Raw genomic sequence first — 22,863 nt, forward strand, 5'->3', positions numbered from 1 at the left:
TTAATAAAAAAATAAAATTACTATAGTTATCTGGCATTAATTGTCAATCATATTTTAATCATTTAATTTAATTCAAACACATACACACGTATACATATATATATTAAGTATGTATAGGTATCTGCAATGAAATACGTAATATGTGTATTGTGTATACATTAAAAATAGATACAAATAAAGAAACATATAATTACGATGTACCTTTAATATTATAAAGATTATAATAAAATGGTTACGTCGATTGTTTACTTTTTTTGCTCCCAAAACTTCAATAAATTATAACCGCCTATAACGAACTACGGAAGTACGAATCGGAATAATTAAAAATACCTAATAATGCTCGATTTTTAACGACGCTAAGCAATAATAAAACATTTAATAACATATAAGAAGATTGCGTAATCTTTATATTTTAAAATATTTTTTTATTAAAATATTATATTGATAAACATCGTTATAAAAACTATCAGAATATAATAATATTGTATCCGTTAAAAAATCTCAGATATTTGATGTCCAATGTCGTTATTATGTGTTGTGTAAGACGAGACAAAAATTAATCTTTAGGATATCTGGTATTAAATTAGTATTCGACGTCAAACGCTGTTTATAGACATTATTCCAGTATGGATAGGATAAACATACACGTTGCAATGCATATGCGATGTGAAGAAATGCGTTTTTCCAATATTATTATACATTATCTATAATATAACAATAATAATAGCTAACCAGATACACTCTGAACTCGACGACCGACATAAAGTACACACACTTCTTGTGTACTATAAGTGTAAAATTATTTTATGCAAATCTTAAAATAATAATAATAATAATGAACGAACGTCGAGAAATCATTTGAAAAAATAATAATGTATACACAGTAAACAATAATTAATTTAAAAACGATAATTATAAATTATGTATGTATCGTTGATGGTCTACGTCGTATGTTTTCATATGTATAATATTGTTTACGACCCGAACGACGCTCGACGATTGTTCGCTCATCTGAGCCTATTGTCGTTTCTATAGTCCAATGGCACTGAATTGTTAGCAGTAAATAGGTACGGGCTGCGAATCGTCGGACAGACGAAGTCCTTCATAATGAAATCCATCGTGTTCTCCGATTTCGTGCCAACGGGTTGCAACATGTTGTTCCACAACAAATTAGCAGCTGGAATTTGAAATAGAAAAAACCGAAGATTAATATGGATTATAATATAATTACGAGATTTGTTTGACTTGCAGTTGTCATAATATGTATCATCCAATATCATATCATTATTATGGTTATCAGGGGAGAGGGTAGAATTTTAAATAAGGGTCCATAGATCAGTACTATTAAATTGGTGGGGCTAATGTGCGATTATTGAAAAAGTCAATTTTTATGTAAAAAAAAAAAAGAATAAAATCAACCAAGCCCACATTTTAAACGTCCTCGATATGAAATTTATTTATTTTTACTTTAATATTACCTAACCTATTGCATAAACACGTGCAGTGTACCTAATATAACTATACTAAGTCTATATCTATACTAATATTATTGAATTAATAAAAAATTAAAATTATATTATAATATATATATGGATTAATCTCTGTAATTACTGAACTGATTCAAAAAATTCTTCCATTAATAAAAAGTTAAAATGTCCCTACATATATGTATATATAATAATGTATATTATAATATAGTTAGTAGTATCATAATATGTAACAAATGTTTTTCATTATATGTAATATGTATATATATGAAATTTAAGTACGTTTGACCGGGACTTAACCAATTGGCGCTTTATATACCTTTAAAAATCCCATTTTGAAAATTACGAAAATTGAATATTTGTTTTATGTATATTTAGAGTTCCCATTGGTTACAGAAATAAAAGAGACTTTAATTTACCCAATAGCTTTATACATAACAGAATCAGTATATTGTGTTTTTAGCTTATATATACCCAAAAACTACAAAACCGAATTTTACAAAATGTGCAGAGATTGGTGTTAGAAATATCAGAAAAATGAAAAGAGTAGTTGAATCATCTTCAAAAGTATATGAAGTGCCATATGCCTATATAACTACATACAATCCGTCACAAGTATGGATTGTCCATTTCGTTCGATTTAATTCACAAAGTGAGGTAACGGTGACGTAGATTTGACGGTTAAGGTACACTAAAATTGAAATACCTACACCGATATAGCGTCGTATTTTTATATATTTTGTTCTTTTTTTTCGGGCGAAGTCTAGTTATAAGTACAGTTATTAATAAATTATAAACAAAAAAACTATCAAACAATTTCGCATATGAAATACGGTGCAGGGATTATCAAAATAATGCAGACTAGTTCCATAATTTAATAAAATAACTTTTTCTTGGGATTATTGAACCCAAATACCCAATTAAAAATTACACAGTATTTGAATTTCGTATTTTCAGTTTCAACCATTATATAAATTATTATTATACATCAGAGGCTCTGAATAGTACAAGAAGTGGCTATAAATCAGAAACTGTACACAAAAAACGAATGTCAACACCGAAATCATGCAACGGTGAAATATACGAATGTAACGTTTTTGCGACTTTAATGCACTAATTACAACGACTTGACTGTAAAAAATTACAAGGAAGATTATTAATTTTATATTTAAATAGCTCGTAAACCATGTGGTTATTGGACTATAGATAAAAATATTTTTTTATTTATACATTTTTTTTAAAGAAAAAAATATTAGGACTGTACAAGTGTATAAATAATAATCAAAAACAATAAATATACATAATATTATGTAGTTATTATATATTATAGTTAGTAGATAGGTATATACGTTCACTAAAAAATCTCAGAATACATCAAAATCATCAAAAGTTTGAAATTTAATATTTTGACTCAGAAATTATAGTAAAAGATTTAGTGTCAGACAAGCTGATAACCGACATCCAAGGGTATTAAATTTATGAGGTGGAAATTTTTATTAACATTTTATTTTGTATTACTGTTATTTATATTAGACATATCATTTGCCTGCTTTATTCAAGAACATCGTCGTTGATTATTTGTATCTAAACAGTAACTCTTATAATTGTAATATGTGGTAGGAACTAGGAACTTTTATTTATTTATTACATTAAATTACGGAAAATGCTCAAAGTACCTATACAGTTAAAAAATACTTAAACAGTAAAAACAGATATACATTAAATATTACAGTGTTGAAACATATAAGACTTAGAGACTAGTGAAGTTCTCCTTTGCTAGTCTATAAAGTCTTTATTCTTCAGTTTATTGTCTATTAATTTATACGAATAGGTATAATAACTAATAATGGAATGCGCCAATCTCGCAGTATACATATTTGGTTTTTAACCTTATCTAGCAATTAATTAAAGTTATTATTGAATTTTGGTGGTCCATTAAAATTTTTTTTTAACTTTAAATAATAGTTTTATTTTTGTAAAAAGAATAGAATAATATTCAATTATTATTATGATAATTTTTTTTTCTTTGAATAATCGAATATTTACTTAGGTCATAATACTATTGTGATTCAGTTCTTTGGGTAAATTGTAAGATTGTGACCCACCGATCACAGACTACATATCAGTAGAATATGTACATGATATACTGTAGTTTGAGTGAAAACATTGAACTTGTACATTTTCAACGGACACTTCGTTGTACCTACCTAAAGCATGTCCCTTTTGACTGAAATGGAAACAATCGTAGGTGACGTACGATATGTCTATGACCTCTTCGAATTGCCGCTTTTTATCCAGCGGCGCGTTGAACAGTTTGATAAACGGTTGGATGACCACGGTGAAGTCTTCTTTTTTGTTATATCGACCACTGTTGATCTACAGAAAATCACAAAAATAGACATAATAAATTTGAAAAAAAAAACATTTTTCCACTATAACTATACTATATTATCTGTGGATACGCTATTTTAAATTCAATATACATCTGACTATTGTACATACAAAAAATTTTATTCAATTTTATATTGTTTAAAAATTCAGTAGGAATATAGCATAATATTTTATGCATGAAACACGGCTTGAAACTGAAATATATTTTTTGTCACGCCTGCACCGAAAGTTTGGTTTTCGACCACGGTTGAAGCGTTCGAAAGCGTCTTTTTTCCGTCCAGCGGGCGGTAAAGTGGAAATCTCCATAGTGCCGGGCGGAAAAGAGGAAATCCCCAAAAGCGCCGGCCACCGGGCGCGTATCCCCTGCACAACCAGAAACTAATATGTATACCTACCACGGTTCTTACAAAATATAAACTTTTGGTTACATCTTAAATGTATAGTATGACCTCCTTGCATGACGCATAAACATATTTAATTTGCACTGTTCCTAGATAAGTGCGTCGAACGATGCGTTAGTAATAATATAGTATATTAGTATAATAATCTTATCAGTTACAATAATAAAATATACAAAGTGAAAATTGTAATTTTGAAATAAAATAAAATGTCTTCCATGAAATTGTTTTTGTAGAATAGTCTATAATTGTTACATAGATCCCTGCATAACCTTTTCCATGAACGCAGGGGCGTGACAAAAAATAGTTTGTGTGGCGAGGGCGGGAAGTGAGCCACACAATATACTATAACGATTTTAGTTTTGCGAACGTGTTTATAAAATTTTACAGTTTTGGGAATGGTTTTTCAATATTTTTTTGCTATCTGGCTTTTACTTAAACATTTAGAAAATTGGATTATTTTTAATAATATTTTAAGCATTTTGTCGGTATATTTTACCCAGTTTTACTAAATATACTTTGTTTTTTATGTTTGTATAGAAGATAATTTTTAGGATATAAATACAGGCACATTTAAAGTGTTTTTTATATGGATTCAAGTCTCTGTTATTATAGTCATATATAGTTATTTACAGACTATATTTACATAAAGCATAATTATTAAGACGTTTTAAAATATTAACTCATTTTCTACATAAATTATTATTGTTCATATATCAATTAGTAAACTTATCTAATAATAAATTAATTATAAGTTATACTTCAACGATCCCATAATGAATTCATTAACGGTGGCTATGAAACACTGATTTTCTTCGTTTTTAGAAGAATATAATAAAAATATTTACTCTAGAGCACAATAAAAATACATTATTTTATGATAAGTAAAAAGAAGAATAAACAGCGAAATATTACTGGAAGAAGCCACTTGTGCACAAGTCCTCCAGCGCAGGTGACATTATCTTTTACAAAGGTTTGTATATTGATAACGGTTTAATGGTTACAGGTCTTAATAGCTTTCGGTTTAGGTTACGGTATTATAAACCAGCAATATAAATAGTTTTCTAAGGATGGGTTTCAACCCTCGGATGAAACCTACCAAAATCTGTTCGGCAGTCTGATAATCTCTGACCATTTGCGTGATTTGATCCATTTCGTCTCCCTTCTGATGGAAACATGTACAGAAGAACCTGTGTAGCATATGGCACATGAACGACCTCTTCACGCGTACGCTGACCGATACGTCTTCACAGACAAAACAAGAAAATAAATTATTACTATTTATTAATTATTATTATTATTATTACAATAGAATATTATTTCGAAAACGATGATACTACCGTTATAGATGTTAAAGTATTATACAATATTTATATTATGTATCAAGGGTGGTCATGCGTTTGAACGCATAAAATGCATTAATTTATTGGTAAGTGGTAAGTAAGTATTGTATGATTTATAATTTATATACTTACATCCTAGAAAAACGCATAAATGTACGTCATACGACGGAGTCATAAAAGGAAGATGAGTAAAAGAATATTGTTGTAAAATAATATAAAATCAGTTGTAATTCACTATACTAATAATAATAATAATATGCGTGTTCACTATATGGTGCTTCAATTAGAAATTATTAAGCGCGATAATATAAATATAACATATAATTAAGTTATTTCTCGTAGATAATATAATAGTTTTTAGTTTTACACTATAAGAATTATGTAATAATACCATAATATATACCTCCATAAGAATGCTAGAATAGTCAGGTATAACTACGGTCTTACATATTATTCGGAGACAGCATATCTTAGATGAAATTAGTTAAAGATAAAATATACAGATACTGTAAAAAATAAAATACAAATAGTATTAGGTACTGAATATTATTAACTTTTTATCGGGAAAATTATTACGGTACTGCCAATATTAAAGTGGGGAAAATATTATTTTAGAAAACATACCTATAGCAGGTACCAACTTTTAGGTACCTATACTAGAAAAAAATATTGTAAATTGAAAAAACATTTCTAGGATGAAGAATATATTTAAAAATTCTAAACAGGTCTGGCCTTAAAATTAACGCAATAGTCAATGTAGGCACATTCTAATCATCGCATCGACATCAACTGCATTATTTTTGTTAATTTATTAATATTAATTACACGGGAGACAATATTGCGAAACACCATCATGTGTTAGCCGTTTGAATAATACAATTTGTGAGTTCCCATCAATCGTGTACAGACATTAATTAAGTGAGCACCTACAATAAACAACGGTAACATACTAAAATAATATTATGTTGTATTATATTATTATATACTATAAACGCGACACGTTTACGACGTTCGCATTGACAGTGCACGCCGCGAGATGGCTTTCACTTTCGTTTCCGATATAAGCTCTTTTCGAAGTTCATTTCGTATGCGTAACGCGTTTCGAGGTTACTTTATATATATATACACCACACAATATGTTATGATATATATGCCACCTCCGTTCACGGTAACGTCAACCGCGGTATCACGAGACGACGACAGCCCACTTTCCAGATGTGGTTGCAAAACGCCGACGCCGCGTCGGAAATAGACGGATGGAGGCAAAATAAATGATAATTTATTGTGAACGTCTGATAGCCACGACGACGTTTAAAAAAATGACGTGTTATAATGGGCGTTATCGTGTCGGACTGCGTCATCGCGAGTGATGCACGCAGATCACAGACGTCAACGAATAACAGTAGGTAATTTATCTGCTGCGGTAACGACGACGACGAATAATATAGTAATTGGAAATTCGAACTTGTCGAGATCGACTTGATGTGGTGATACTATTATATATGTTATATTATATATAAAACTATTATATTATTATACTTTTGGGTTTGGCCCCTATTGCGGCAGACATCGAGCTGAGATTTGGATTACATACGTACAATATTATTATATTTGCTGCTATTTAGGTTGCAATGTTTATATTACTTTAATTTAGAATATTATAGTAATTTGTCTATATATGGTTGTACGAAGATCGCATACAACGATACACGCTGTATGAGTATTGTATATATATGTACAAAATATACCAATTTCATATCGTAATTGTTTTTGTTACCGAAGAAACGTGAAAGAGATATTCGAACATGATTTTTGAAAACGGCAGAATTTTAACGTGTCATCATAACAATAAACTTAAAATGTATAATGCCTATGGCCACGATAGGAGTATATAATAATAATAATAATGTTATGACCGTCTTTAAGTTTCCGAAAGATCTACGAGAGTGTTTCCGATTGTGAAACCATCAATACATGGCGTATATTATATCTCCGTTATATATCTGCAGGTATGATGTCACAAAAATAAGACGTCGTAATGAAACACTGCGAAAATTGCAGATGTCCGACGACGGCTTACGACCATTACACCATTCGTGATATAAAAAAAAGATTGGTCATCTGTTTTGTGATGTGTATTATTTCATCAATTCTTGGAAAAAGGTATTATAAAATGATGATGGAAAGAGTAAACCACGGTCAACGTAAAAACCGACAGCCGCGTAGCCGCCACGTAGTCGCATTGATAATAATACATTATTAAATTAAATTATAATATACCCCGGGCCCGAAGCGTTATATAACTGTGCAACGACGCCGGCGGTTGAATGAACGAACCGCGATAACGATGATGGTGCATTTTATTCCTTCATATACATTCCGTGGGGTCTGAGTCGTGAAAGTGAATTGGCGCGGCTCTCATTCATAACAAGCGTATAGTAATACAATATGTATATATATATATATATGTATACACAATATATTATATTATATGTTATATATATGTACATACATATGTGTAAGTGGGTATACGATTGGCGATTCAACTTAACCGAGTTTACGGTATAATATATGTCGTGATCATGCGGTAACCCCTCCAGTCGGGGAACACATTTTATATATCCACTGTTACCCTATCGGCACTTTAACCTTGTCGCTAACTTGGGTATAGGTAGACGTATCTTACGTGCAGCTGAGTGTACCATATATGGTGTATATGTACGCCGTTTTCACTTCCGACCGCTGATCAATGGTAGGTTATAGACCTAACCGGAACCGAGTAACAACATTTTTAAACTCGGCCAAGTTGGAAAAAACGTTTCGATTCTTAAATTTGAGCCAATTTTATTCAATATTATAACTGCATTGTTTTTGTCCACACTATTTAGTGACTACAGTGGTGGACTTCCGGGCGAGGAAAGATTGGGCACAGGATGAAGATGATGTGCAACGGACTGTATATAGTCAAGACATTATAATTGACAGAATTATTGACCGATGAACACGGTGCAATAATGCAGTTATCGCGCACTCTACCACATATACTTACGAATACGATGTAATATTATATTATATCTAAGAGCCGCAATATTGGGTAGTATTTTAAATAAGGTTTCAAAATACTTTAAAAATAATTTTCGAAATATTTTTATAAATAAAAAGGTATTTAGAGTACTTTTTGTTAACAATAATTGTTTACCTTGTTTTTCTGTACATTTTAGCAATTTTACTATTGGTTTAATTTTTTAAACTATAACTAAAAGTATTTCAAATACTATTTTTATTCAGTATACTATTTAAAAGTATTTTACCCAAGTCTGCGTATATGAATATCGTGAATATAAAGTGTACACACCTAAGACAGGTACGAGGTTCACGAACGTCCTAGGAAGATTGGCTTGGAGGTAGTCTAACGCTTTTTGCAGTTTCTTGCTGTGCTGTAACGGAGTCGTGCCATCCTTGTCGTAACACTGTCCCGAACACAAGTCGTTGGCGCCGAAAAACATGGTTATCAACTGTACAGAAGTAAAACGTTTGGATGTTATTAATCATACACAACATAATAATAATAACAATAATACAATATCAGAAATAATTAATATATGTCTACATACAAAGATTCGTTAATCACAACGCTAGATATGGTTGATGTATAAATAACTTGATAATTATGATTTATGACGTTTAATATTGTCAAATCCGGCACTCCAAATATAAAAACACTGATTTAGATGAGGTGTGTCACAAGTCATTACACTAATTGACCGTTGAGCGGCATAGTTGTAATACTCGCCGATTTTTAAAATTAAATAGTTGTCGTAGTCGATTGTTTTGAGTTTAGAGTGCTGGTCCTATATTATAATTTATACTTAGGTATGAATATCATGACGTATAACCTTCCAGTCATTTTTGAAATCCACGTCCGGGTCTTTTTTCATCTTCTTTACCAAAAACTGTGCCTGCCTGTACGCGTCAAAGTCGGCTGACACGGGGAAAGCGACGTTCATGTGAGAGTTAGGAGCGAGAAATTCACCTTTTCCCACTGAATAGCCCTTCAGATCGGGATTGAATTCCTTGAGAATGTTGGGCAATGTCAGGTAGTTCCGCCACGTAGCTTCGCCACCTGTGGTTAAAATTATTAGTAATGCATTTTTACACACAAACTGCCGAGTAGGTGTTAAACACGAACATATTAGGTTGAACAACATAGATACCTGTATAATATATTATATTTAAAACGGATCTATCGTACCTGCCGCCCAAGACACTCCTCTGTACTCGATCAACGTTCCCATGGCGAACTCTTCGAGCGCGCCGTTTCCGGCTACCAGACTGTCACCCATGGCTCCCACCACGTCAATATCACCGGGCCGGAGCCTATGCACGCTGGTCGGCCGAACAATACTCCTGCCGAGTCCCGGAGACGTCATGTTCTTGCACGGAAACGGCATCGATCCTGGAAACGATGGCTGTCTCCTGATACCCGTAGGCCCAGGTGTCATGACAATGTCTTCGCTCACGGCCGGCGTCTGCAAAGGTAAACGGAAATCATAAATCAATCGAAAATGATACATTTAAGTCGTATAAGTGTCAGACGTTTATCTTCAACATACGACTCGATCAATGTGTTTGAAATATATAAATATTAACATTTTTATACAGTGCTGTATTATATAAGAACGAACTTTGATTTAGACTAAACCGTTTATTCACCGTTTTGTTTTTTGAGCATGTTCATTTTTTCTACTGATGTCGATTAAAAAAAGAAGTATTCCTGTCGAATATAAAACTAGCCAAAATCGAAAACAATCGTTACATAGCTCTCCTCTATTTTAAGTCTCATTATAGTTGGTAATCGTCAGATGGCAGTATTCGCAGCTTTGTTGATTCACGTCTTCAAAACCTAATAAATTCGTGAACATCTGATCTTCGCTTCGTAAATTTTATAATCGAATTGGCCAAGTGAAAAATATATTAACGAAACGAATCTTTCAGAACACTTTATGTGAGCCACAAAACCAAATAAATAGAATGCCCATTAAGTCTCAAAATATGAACGAACTTGGTATAAACTGCCATTTTGAGTCTAATCGTGGAACAAACAATAACATTTATCTGCACGGTTACGATATTGTTTGTTATCATAAAAAGTGAATATATCACATTTGGTTAAAAGATACCTATTGATAACCATCATGGATAGCACCAGCATATTATCACTGATTTTTGGTGGAAAATAAATTATAAAATAGTTCTATCCGTGAAAGATCATGAAAAAGAACATAGACAGACTCAAAATGTCGAACCGAAATAGTCGGATTTTTTAAGGGAAATCATTTTCGTATAAAATCTATATACATAATACGCGTTTCATGTATTCAGTTTAGTGTTGTGTGTTTAATGTTTATACTGTAAAAATTAATATAGTTAAATTTACATTGTTATATTATGATATAAACGTACCATTCGGACATTCCTGCCATTGTTTCTGTTGGGCAAAAGCTGCTCATAGGTCAGCCTTTGAGCGGTGCACCACGCGACCGCGCAGAAATATATCAAGAGGTTGCTATTGGTTAACATGGCTTTGCTTGATGGCGTCTTTCATCGTGTGTCACTTTTCTCGTAAGTCCATTTTCGCAGAAAACTGTAACGAAATAATAACTTTATAATAATAATATCACATAGTACATAATATAACATATTATTATAAACAAATTTGACTAATATCATAATATTGTAAGAATCACACCTTAAGTGTTTGTCCCGTTTATCATCGCATAATAACACATTTAATATAATGATCATTTTACCGAATATTATAATGATTCATATTATTTATAATAATATATAATAGCAGCTATTTACATTTTGGTACACAACTGTTTAACGAGCGCAATGGCGTATTTGTTATTATTATTAATTATACGTCGTGTAGGTACGTCACGCGTTTCGAAATACATATACTGCAAGAATAAAAGTTTTGTTTCGTCTTCTTTCATCGTCGTAGACAACAAACAACGGACGACTGCAGAGGAATAATATATAATATAGTGTGTTACGTCTTAAGTTTATGCTATTATCATATTATGTACATCACACACACATTATATTATTATCTCATGTGGGTGATTTTATGCGTGTGTTACCTATTCAGACAACCATATTATTATTATTTTGTCGTCGCACCGTGCTTCATCATGGCTGCCGGTGGTACTCGTTTATTATTATTATTAATTATATTATGAGTGTAGTATTTATTTTATATGTGAATGATGGGTGTACTCTCTACTTATTTTGTACGAGAAGCTGTCGACAAGTGTCACTCTGATATATTATACTAAAAATCTAAAAATAAATAAAACCACGTGGCAATAAATAATAATATTTTATATACCACACGCCAGGCAGGCAGCGTTGTTTAGGTCGTCGCCAAACAACAATATTATTATACGTTTAATATTGTGTTGTAGTCATCATGAAACATACAGTCCTGCGTTATTGCGACGTGAAAAAACATTTTATATTACATTATATTACTTATATGGACCAGACACGGGCCCGAGGCGAAAAGACAAAAGACCGCGTAATGTGCGTTCTACTAGGTTCATTCTAAATTGCAGTAATTCCAATCGTGCTGCGCCTATTCGTAATTCGTATACCATGGTAAAGTTTTTAAAATGTTCTACGAGCCGAGTGAAAAAAATCGTTGGAGACATGATCATAATATGTCAGAAGTCTTAGGTAGGGTCGACGATGTACGCGTTGCAACTTGTAATATGAACGAGCCCGTCACAGAAACAGGAACATCGGAAAAGTATTTTTTTATGGTAGGTTCCTTAGAAAATATTCATAAACAGTAACACAATAGTGTCCAAAAATGCGTATTTATTTTTAAGTTCCTCAGAGCATCAAAGTAATTTATTCTAAACTTTTTAAACTATATGGTTGTATCTATTCCGGAGAGAAAACCAACTGTTTAATTCCCCAAAATAATAAGAAAATTCGTCGTAAATTTTTTATGTTAACTTTTTTTTTGCCACAGATTACATATCGACTTTTAGAAAAAGTGTAGTTTTTCCGTAGTTAACAAACAGACACGATTCGTCGTTTCCCATGCATTTTCTCCACACATATATTGTCGTATTCCATCAAAATACTGGTCTGTACGCATATATATCCAACCTCGCGGTGTTATGTACCTATTACTTGTACCATGGTACAATGACGTTTTATAGGTAGTGCAAATAGGGTCGAGCGGTACATTCTTTGAGTGCCGTTAATTTTTGTCGAAGATTTATATGTAAAAAAATAAAACAAAACACGTTCACTTGTCAAACGTAGCGCACCGGCACAGCCACTGCCGTCGGGGTCGAGATTCGCACGCATGCAGAAAACCACAAGCTTTCTAATGAGTTTTCTAAGGAACTCCTATTTCCATTAACATACAGTCGGCCTGTCGGAGACGAAACCCGAGAGCCCGTCGGGCCCGGAGACGTCGACGAACGTATACAACAGTACACACGTCATTATACAGGGTGATAATTTGTTTTCTGTCGTCGATCGAGCACTGATAATACATTATAATTTTACGTATGTGTCATGATATTAGCTTAATTTTTTTGAATTTTAGGAGAATAATAATTGTACTAGACATATACAATATTATATCGTTAAGAAATAAAACCAAAAATGTTGTAAGGTTCGCGTGGTTTATGACACTAACAAAAAAAATATCATCCTATATCAATAGTGCCTACGCAGAAAACTACAATAGTGCACTGCAACAACAATGATAAATAATATAATATTATTATAACGGTCACCACTGTATCGCCTAATTGGATTTCGTCGTCTATACGATATAACAGCTATTACTATAACATGCGCTAGCCATAAAACGAAACTCGAAGACAAAAAAAATAAAATAAATATCAAAACGCCAAAGACGAATTACGCGCATTGTAAATAAAAATTGCACTTAACACGTGTGTGCGTGAGAACCTAATAAACGAATGTATTATATATAAGTGCAGTTCATATATTATACATATAATAAGTAATAACTAATGACCATTACCTCGGGCGTGTCGCGTGTGTCTAAGCGTACCTACATTACTACGTAACAACGACGGCTATATAGTCTTCTGTCTGGTGGCCGTCTGACAGTGCCAATCATTTTTAAGTACCTCCACAATCATCAGATCTATATACGTCAATAATTCTCAAACTTTTTCGTTCGAAGAGCCATAAAGTTGCTAAAAACCCAAAAACTACAAATATCGATTTTAAATTAAAAAAAAAAATATGAATCATGATAATGATATCATCATTAGTCATTAGTTCATTACATATAATATCACAATGGCTTAAAAGTAGGTACCTATAACTAATAATAGTGAATTGTATTTAATATTTGGATGTTTTCACGACCAACAAGTCGCTAGATCAGTGTAGTAGAACTTTAATGTTCAACGGAGCATTGCATCCTGCAATTTGAGAACCACTTTATTATAAGTAAGTCATTATATCTTCTCATATATATGCTCGACAAACAGGGCAAATTTCCAAGCGTATCCACCTCTAATCGAATTTCTAAGTAACTGTAATGTATATCTAAAGATCATATTTTCAAATTTTTATATTTTTTTTTTTTACTGCTTATAAGAAATGTCCTGTGACTTCTATTTTTCAACTGAACCCCCCCCCCCCTCTCAATATTTTTACTGCAAACTTTTAGCAGATGATTTTTTTACAAATTTTTATGTAATAAGTCATTGCAGTTTTATCACGTTTGGGCTTTAATATCGGATGGACTTTTCATCCACTTCAAAGACATTGCATTAGTAGCGACGGCGACGGCGATGGTGATAATAAATAATAATATAGAACACACATATAGGTACATGATATTATAATGAATATATAATGGATTTATTTATTCACGTTTTCGCATTCCGCTAGCTGTAGCCGACGTCCGCGTCCGACCGGTTCCTGACGTAAATTCAAAAGTCAAAAAAAAAATCCGAGCACAGCGATTTTTACGGTGACATTAACCATATATATTGAATTTGCAAATTTCCGTCGTATCCATTAGTATACTGCATAATAATGGTATGTATTATAGGTATACCAATGCATAATAGCTGGTCATTTAATATGTATACCTATAAGCACCGCTTGCATATGTCACAGCTTACCACGGTCTAAACATATTATAATATGTATACACATATATATTATATACGTATGTACTATGTGCATGTATATATAACTTACCAAATCATAAACAGGATTTTCGTTGCCTCGCTGTTGAGTTTGCCGGAAGTGGAATCGGTATATACACGAGATATACAAACGGGCCATAAATATTACCGGATCGATACTTTCCAAACGTGAACATTTTTTTAGTACGACCAAATATAATACATAAATGCGCAAAAATATTCTCGAGGCGGGCGCGTATAATATAATATACATTATAATATCATATCATATGCGCTCGTACACGTCGAATATAAAAATTATGATTACGCGTTTGATGAATATTATTAAACGACCTATGGCCCACACTATCATACAGGGTGTAACAGGAAGGCTCGACCATCTGACTAACTTTTAAATCTGATTCAAAAAATGTAAAATACCCAAACAGTAAATCTGCATCAGCATGATTTAGACAAATTTTAATTAAAAAAATCAATTATTTAAATCACAAAATTAATTTTTTTAATTTACTGAAATATCATTATATTTGTGAAATAAAGTTGTTCTAGTTGCAAAAAAACATTTCAAATTCCAAAAGTACAAAAAGTTTTTAAATGCTTTATGAAATTTAAAAAAAAATTATAACTATATTCTAATGAGTGTAACTGCAAATATCGAAATTTTCAAAAAAGATTAAATTAGATTTAAAATCAAGAGGGCGTGTAACATACATAATATTATTGTTGTCTCCGACTTATACGTAAATGCGAAACATAGCAAATTTATGCTTATAGCAGATCACCTTTAGCTCCGTTAGTTTAAAAATTAGAATTAATTGACCTATTATGAATCTTGATGGTTAGGTTAGGTTGTGTTTTTGTGTGGGGTTTTTACGATTGTTCAAATTTTAGCAAGTTATATATATGGATACATAAAAAAGCGTTGATTAAAAATTTTCATAACTCACTTAAAAACTAACTTATCGTAAAAAATACATATTATATAGATAATGTTCTTGCCATAAAGTTTCATAATAGGTAAATTTACTCTAATTTTTAAACTAATGGAGATAAACGTGATCTGCTAAGTGTAAATTTGGTATGTTACACACTTGTAAGACGAAGACAACAAGTATGTGTGTTAATTTAAAATAAAAAAATGTTCTGAATAATATACACGTCACGTGTTTATAATACATCCATTCGACCATATTGTTGCTGATTAGTGCACAACTCCAGTGACAGGTAGACGTTTTAAGCGTTAATAACACTATTACTACTTAAATAGAGTTCGATGATTACTTTAAAAACACGCACATAATATTTAACATAATATGCTATTATTCCACGTCGATGTCGAAAAAAAAACGTAGGTACCTATAGCTAGTATGCATATACCACTGGCAAATAATTTTAAATTATGTACCTACGTGAACTGTTTATTTTTATGTATCAGAAACAGAATATCTCCTCCGCGCGTATCTTTAGACTTATACAATAGGTTTGAACTATACATTTTGTTTGCAACGATTCAGCTGCGTGATTCATTGTAACGACGTATAGTTTTCGGTTAAATAAAATGTAGTATACTTTCTGCCACGACTTTTCCATCGTATAATTGCAGCTCATTCATTAGCTGCATATAACACCTCGAGCCGACGCAGTAATTGAGTTTATTTTTTATACTCAATTTACATGCAATCCCTATAAATCATAATATATATGTTTTTTTCCCTCAGTATCGCCTGAATGTCTGCAGATTTGATGATTTGAACATCTTGATTGCCACTCGCATGAGGCTCCAGGGCAACCCCACGAACGATTTCAACTATAGGTTGTGATATTATATAACCGAACTATTCCAACGAAACGATGTTCTACGAAATAACTAGGTTGGAATATGAGTCCAATCAACAAAATTACCTCAGTATCTACACGTGATTTTTACCAATTATATCGAGAGGTGTTGTTGACGTGTATTTGTAAAACAAACCAAATCAAAAGTGGCTATTTATTTTAATCAAGTTAAAATATCTGTTTATTGACTTGTAACTTTAACCATTTAAATTATACATAAATATTAAAATAAATGAATAATGATTATGATTTACTCATCATTCTTCAATGCCCAGAAACTGTTTACTGTTTTTGTAACTATTATTATCTGCCTTTTTAAACAAACATTTTGACGTAGTAATTAAAAATACTATTAATATCATGTTAAAATCTAAACAATAACAGAAAAAAAAGATCTTTATCTAGCCCAAAACAAATGTTGGTTATGATCGCTAGCATGCTAATACAATACTTGATATTTTTCCTCTTTGAGGAAACCCTATGAATCATAAATGTATTTTTGTTAATAAGTTAACATGAAAATGAAAGCCTTAAGAGAAGTCGTCCAGAAACAAAAATCTTGTGCTCAGTCCGAAAACATATTTGTGTTAGGCGCTTTAAATTAATAATTTATAAATAATTATAAACAATATATCGCGTCGATATGCGATGTTTAATCACTTCGAGTTCTAATTTTGATCTAAGCGAAAGATACCATCTGCAGTTATATTATATCATGTACGTACATGCATCTTATATAGGTATATTCACAAATGAAACTCGTTGAAAATCAATATGCGTTTATAATAATATATGTATATATAGTATATATCATATACCTAGACATGTATAATACACACGAATTCGGTGGTCCAGTATAATATATAACATCGTATCGGAATGTGTATAATGTAATTATCATGGAGTGTTAATTTATACAAATGTGACGTATACGTTTGGAAAGTTTTTCGCCTCGAATTCCCGAAAATATCCTAACGTGAAGTGTGGACCGCGAGGTGGGAACTGTGGAAGGCATAAAGTCGTTTGCGCGCTGGAACGATTTGTCGCTAAAATATTGTAATTATTATTGTATAAAAATATTATTATATTCATCACACTATGTACGTATTTCTATTATTTGCAGATTCTATACTATTGTATATAATACTAGTTTTCGTTGCCCGGGCCAACCATTTGTATGAATATTTTTGTAATATAGTAATAATATAAATTATAATGTTTTATCAATGGCTACAAACATACTAATTTCTCTTATTACTACTATAATCTGTAAGTTGTAGCAAAAAACGACTATTTATAAATAAAAATGTTCATCGTAAATATCGGAATCCTTTCTTAAGTGTGCAATAAAAAAAATTAAGAGTCGCTTATCGTGATAATAATTATCCTATCCTTTAAGTTGGATCAAGCAAGAGACATTTACAAAATGTCATTAAAATCGGTTAAGTGGTTTCAAAGATATTAGCGTGATCGAACGTCATGACATGATATTTTAGATGATTTTAAGATGGTCCAGGACTAGGTACTATTTGGCTGCTATGTCGCACATGTGGCATGCATATAAGCATTAAACATTAATTAATTCTTTCTATCATACACTCTTGTTAAGTATTTGAATTTTTAGTCTTCAAAAAATCTTTTTCTTTTTATTGTCGTGTTTCAACGAACGATTATTGTTTAATATATTACGGACATCTGAAATACTAATGACACCAAGTATTTAAATACGTATTCTGAATAGACATTTGAAAAGTATTCTTAACAAGACTGCTTTATATGTATATATATATATGTATGCTCGATGCGTTATATTTTACATACCTACGGGCTACGACTATATCCGACCGGTTGGTCTATTTAGAAAAATAAATAAATAGATACTAATATTATAATAGCGATAATTTGTTAGGTCGTGGTTATGTAAACGATGATCCGGCAAAACCAGATCACACCACGTCGTCGACATATATAATACACACATTACATTATTATAGTTATAATACATAAGTGCCTATATTATATTATATTATTATATGCATGCCGCCATCGAACTGCATTTAATATTATGTATATATCAGTGTAAGAAAATCAGTTATACATTATTGTATAATTGAACGCGTGTAACGATAAATTCGTGTATGAAATCGTATATATATATGTGTGTGTGTGTATTTTTTTTAATCTCCAGCCGTTGAGCAATATATATATATATATATATATATATATATATAGGTAATGCGTCGTTATCGAACGCAAATGGTCGCAAACTCGATTTGGACGGTAATTGATGCGGGTGATTACCTATGTATATATGCATAAAGGTACGATTAACAATATAATATATTATGAGTCGGTCGAGTCGAGGTGGAGGGTATTATCAGCAAATACGAAAACGAAAAGCGACATACCGCCACTGATAGTCCATATAGTAATATATCACCGTATCCATAGTGCGCCAAAACGTATTTTATAATATATTATACTCATTTTATATGCATAAAAATTTGATAATGATGTGTTCGGCCGGTTCGGGGAATACAGTATGCGCAGATTGAAAACAATAATAATAATATGGAAAAAACCGGAATACGATAAATATAATATGTGCTTTTCATTTTTTCACTTTCTATCCGGTTGGCCGACGAATTATATTATATAGGTATTATGTTATATGTCAGCTGTATGTACATACCATGGCAGATGGCCACGGAAATTATCCTATAGGGTTCTTATATTCGCCGCCAAACGATGATCATTGATCAATATACAGGGTGTAACAGTACTATTTGACAAATATAGTAATATTTGTAATGGAAATTTGTTAAATAGTCCCGTTACACTTCATATATTCCCCTTTACACCAATCGGGGAGGTCGTGAGGAACTGGAAGAAAAACGGGTTTTGACTGGCTGCATCATAGGTACAGTGTTATGGTAAGTCCATAGTATGCTCCGTCCACTGCTTTAGCTCTCTATATATGTATATGTTATGTTATGGTGGTGCGCATACATATATCATGCATGTTATAAGTTGTATTATTTTTCGTTTCAACATTTTATCCACCAAAACCGGTTCGTGTGAGTGATTAAAAATCGAGAGTAGATATCTGTGTATGCATAGTATAAAGTTATAAGGTAGTGAAAAAATATCGGAACTGAAGGGAAACTAAAAAAAAAAAAAGTCATCAATATCGATGCCCACGCCTAAACTTTATAATAACTAATAAGGTCGCGGGCGCAGCGACAAGGAAACGGCGGTACAATCAATGCACATGTAACGAGTTCGAAGACTTATCCAGAGTTGTAACGATCGTCGCTGACTCGTCGACTTATCTCTATCCCGTGATATCGTGTTTATCAATTTATTCGTGATTTGTATTAGTGAGGTAATGGAATTTTTAGATTCCTAATCGTGGAAGACGTTTAATTGATTTTTACGTTTTCGCGTACACATAAAAAAAAAAATAGCAATATTTTTACAGAAAAACTGCATCGTACACGGGGCTAGGCCAATCGATTTAATAATCATTGCATTATTATTATGCGTTGCGGTGTGCAGATTAACACTATCGATGATCGTTGACATATTACAATCAATTGAATACGCGACGCAATGCGTATAATAACACATTTTTTATGTAATAATTAAATTAAAATTCAATTTTACATTAGAAAGGTTATGCGCACTACGTGTGTTGTACTACCGGCGATTCTCGATTCCGATTCGCACTTGCGATTTCTATTACGGCAGATCTTGATAACTGTATTATTATATATTGTATATTATAGTTGCAGCGTGATTTCCCATGGACGTGATTTGGCACGGCTAAACGTCGATGAACATTCGATAGTATAATATGATATTGTAATGGTAAAAACTCTATGCATCGTCGAAGGATGAGTTGCATATTGCATATAGGTACCTACTACAGTTGCAGCACCTGCGTGGATGATATACATGATGGCATGGACGAAAGAACAATAATTTAATTTTTTTAACAGCTGGCTATCGTGTAAATATAATATAATTTACATTATAAAACAAACGATTTACGAAAAACATTTAATGCACGATCGAGAGGGTTATTATGAAGACATGAGCTTTCAAAATCTACCACATATAAAGTTACAAAATGCCTCTAGTACGTAGACGATCACATCCCATCCTCAACAACATCTTAAATTATGTAGCACTCTAATCTGACGCGGACACAAACATAACATATATATATATATGATTTGATTTAGTACAAAAAACAATTAACTTATGTTCCTGGCATTAATTAGTATGAAGAAAAAATTAGACGTAGGTACACCGTACACCGTTTAGTCACGTCGCGCGGCGAGTCAAAAACCTAATTAGACATTGCAGCGGAACTTCCTTGATTTGCATATTGTTGTTTGAAATCCGCACTAGGTAAGTATACAAATAGAAAATTCACAACACCGGCGACGACGATTATGCGTTCATATTATTATAATAAAATATCGTGTAACGCGCAAGACAGACGATTATAAAACGTCATAATATTATTTCATCGACAAATTATAGGTAAAAATAAATATAAATATAATAAAAGGTCTCCGAAATATCGTGATCAAACCTATGTGCGAGAGTACTTACCAGATCGAGATCGACGCCGGCCATGGTGCGTGGTCCCCGCGATGAGAGTCAAACTGTAAATAACAACGGTGAAGCGATCGCGGCGCACAGGTAACAGACACTATACACACTCTCGTGCTCACACACACGCACATACACATTCACACGCAGATTCCGGTCGGGGGGGCTGGTGAAGGGGTTTCGGCGGCGGCGTTAGCGGGCTTTTACGGTGCACAGAGGGGCAGGGAGTGTGTGCGCGCAAGCCAGTCACCCGAAGTCGGTCGGTTAGGTTCGGGGCGATTAATAAGTGAAAAAACATAATCATAATAAAATTAATTATTATTGCAGAGACGTATGACGATAAAATATTTATATTTATATTACGGTGATAAAAAATAATATTCGCTGCTGTTGAACCGGGTCGTCTGCGGCGGTGGTGTACCCGCGGGTGCGGTTCGACCGGTGTCGCCGGTACGCGCCAGACTTCCGGTAATCCGGTGAAGGATAAGGATATCGTGTTTGACCGTCGATAGAAGAGTTATAGATACACACGGGTTTCACGCTTTATTCTGGTTCGTGCCGATATCCGCTGTTCGAAATTCAGTACGGCGAGTACCACATACCTAAAACGTCACGGAAATATGCGAACGCTATGGAGACAAATATCATATTATAATGACTTAACCCAATTTCATTTGAAATTCTCGTAAGCACATTGTGCAAACACATATTAACAAATTAAAAATAGTGATAATCGTGAATGGGTCGCAGATTATATATATTTCAGTAATTATATCATAATATGATGTAGGTATAAGCAGTTGACGGCAATCAATATTCTTGCGTCGGCGACATCGCGTGGCAACAATATTAAAATACGTTACTTAACTGTCCACCGAATGTTTATTAAGTATTATATATCAACCGAAAGGATTGAGGTGACGCAATGACTATGGTTTAAACTATAGTCAAGTATTTACTATAACCAATAGCATTCGACGTGTTTAAAAGATCTAAGACGAATTAATAGATTTGTTTTTACCCAATCCTAGATTTTTCTCCTTTATAGTATTTCTTGTGCAGTTGCAGTATAATGTGGGACACGAAACTTTTACTTTGAATATTAACAATGTCATAGGTATTTATCTCGCCAATGAGTCAATATTTACTATATCGTATTATAAAAAACGCGCGTGTGTGTGACAGCTTATCGCCAATCATTGCACACTTGCATGTTGATATATTATATTAATTATTGTGCACCATTATAGTTGCATATCTCATGATAAAACAGATATTGGAATAAAAGTGATATTATAATATAGTATTATACAAAACGCCCTTTGCTCTTTTCGATCAAAAGTACAAAACCCAGTTCAAGAAACCTTTGAATAATAGGTACCTATATGAGTATTCATAAGACTTTGAGGGTCTTTTTCTGTTTAGTATAGGACGCACGCACGTAAGATAATAGTTAAATGAATACAAAAAAGATCTGGATACGTCTGCGTCAGAAAGTCAAAAAAAGTTTTAAAAGTTTTGCTAAACAATTCACGTATGTGATCTGGCGTAGTATTTTCGC

At 32.5% G+C, this 22,863-nt stretch overlaps 1 protein-coding gene across 1 annotated transcript; it reads right to left on the bottom strand.

Annotated features, from left to right (window-relative positions):
• Positions 1–679: 679 nt before the first annotated feature.
• On the bottom strand, positions 680–21,453 carry LOC107166444 (phospholipase B1, membrane-associated-like). Its single transcript, XM_015515111.2, has 8 exons — positions 21,303–21,453; positions 11,083–11,263; positions 9,872–10,148; positions 9,516–9,742; positions 8,975–9,134; positions 5,376–5,521; positions 3,695–3,863; positions 680–1,177 (listed from the first exon to the last, which is right to left on the bottom strand). The coding sequence occupies exons 2-8, from the start codon at positions 11,197–11,199 to the stop codon at positions 1,008–1,010; spliced, it is 1,266 nt and encodes a 421-aa protein (XP_015370597.1). The 5' UTR covers positions 11,200–11,263; positions 21,303–21,453; the 3' UTR covers positions 680–1,007.
• Positions 21,454–22,863: the final 1,410 nt, after the last annotated feature.

The sequence above is a fragment of the Diuraphis noxia genome, unplaced genomic scaffold, assembly GCF_037042655.1.
Source record: "Diuraphis noxia isolate RWA-SAM2 unplaced genomic scaffold, SU_Dnox_SAM2 contig0004, whole genome shotgun sequence".
Classification (NCBI taxonomy): domain Eukaryota; kingdom Metazoa; phylum Arthropoda; class Insecta; order Hemiptera; family Aphididae; genus Diuraphis; species Diuraphis noxia.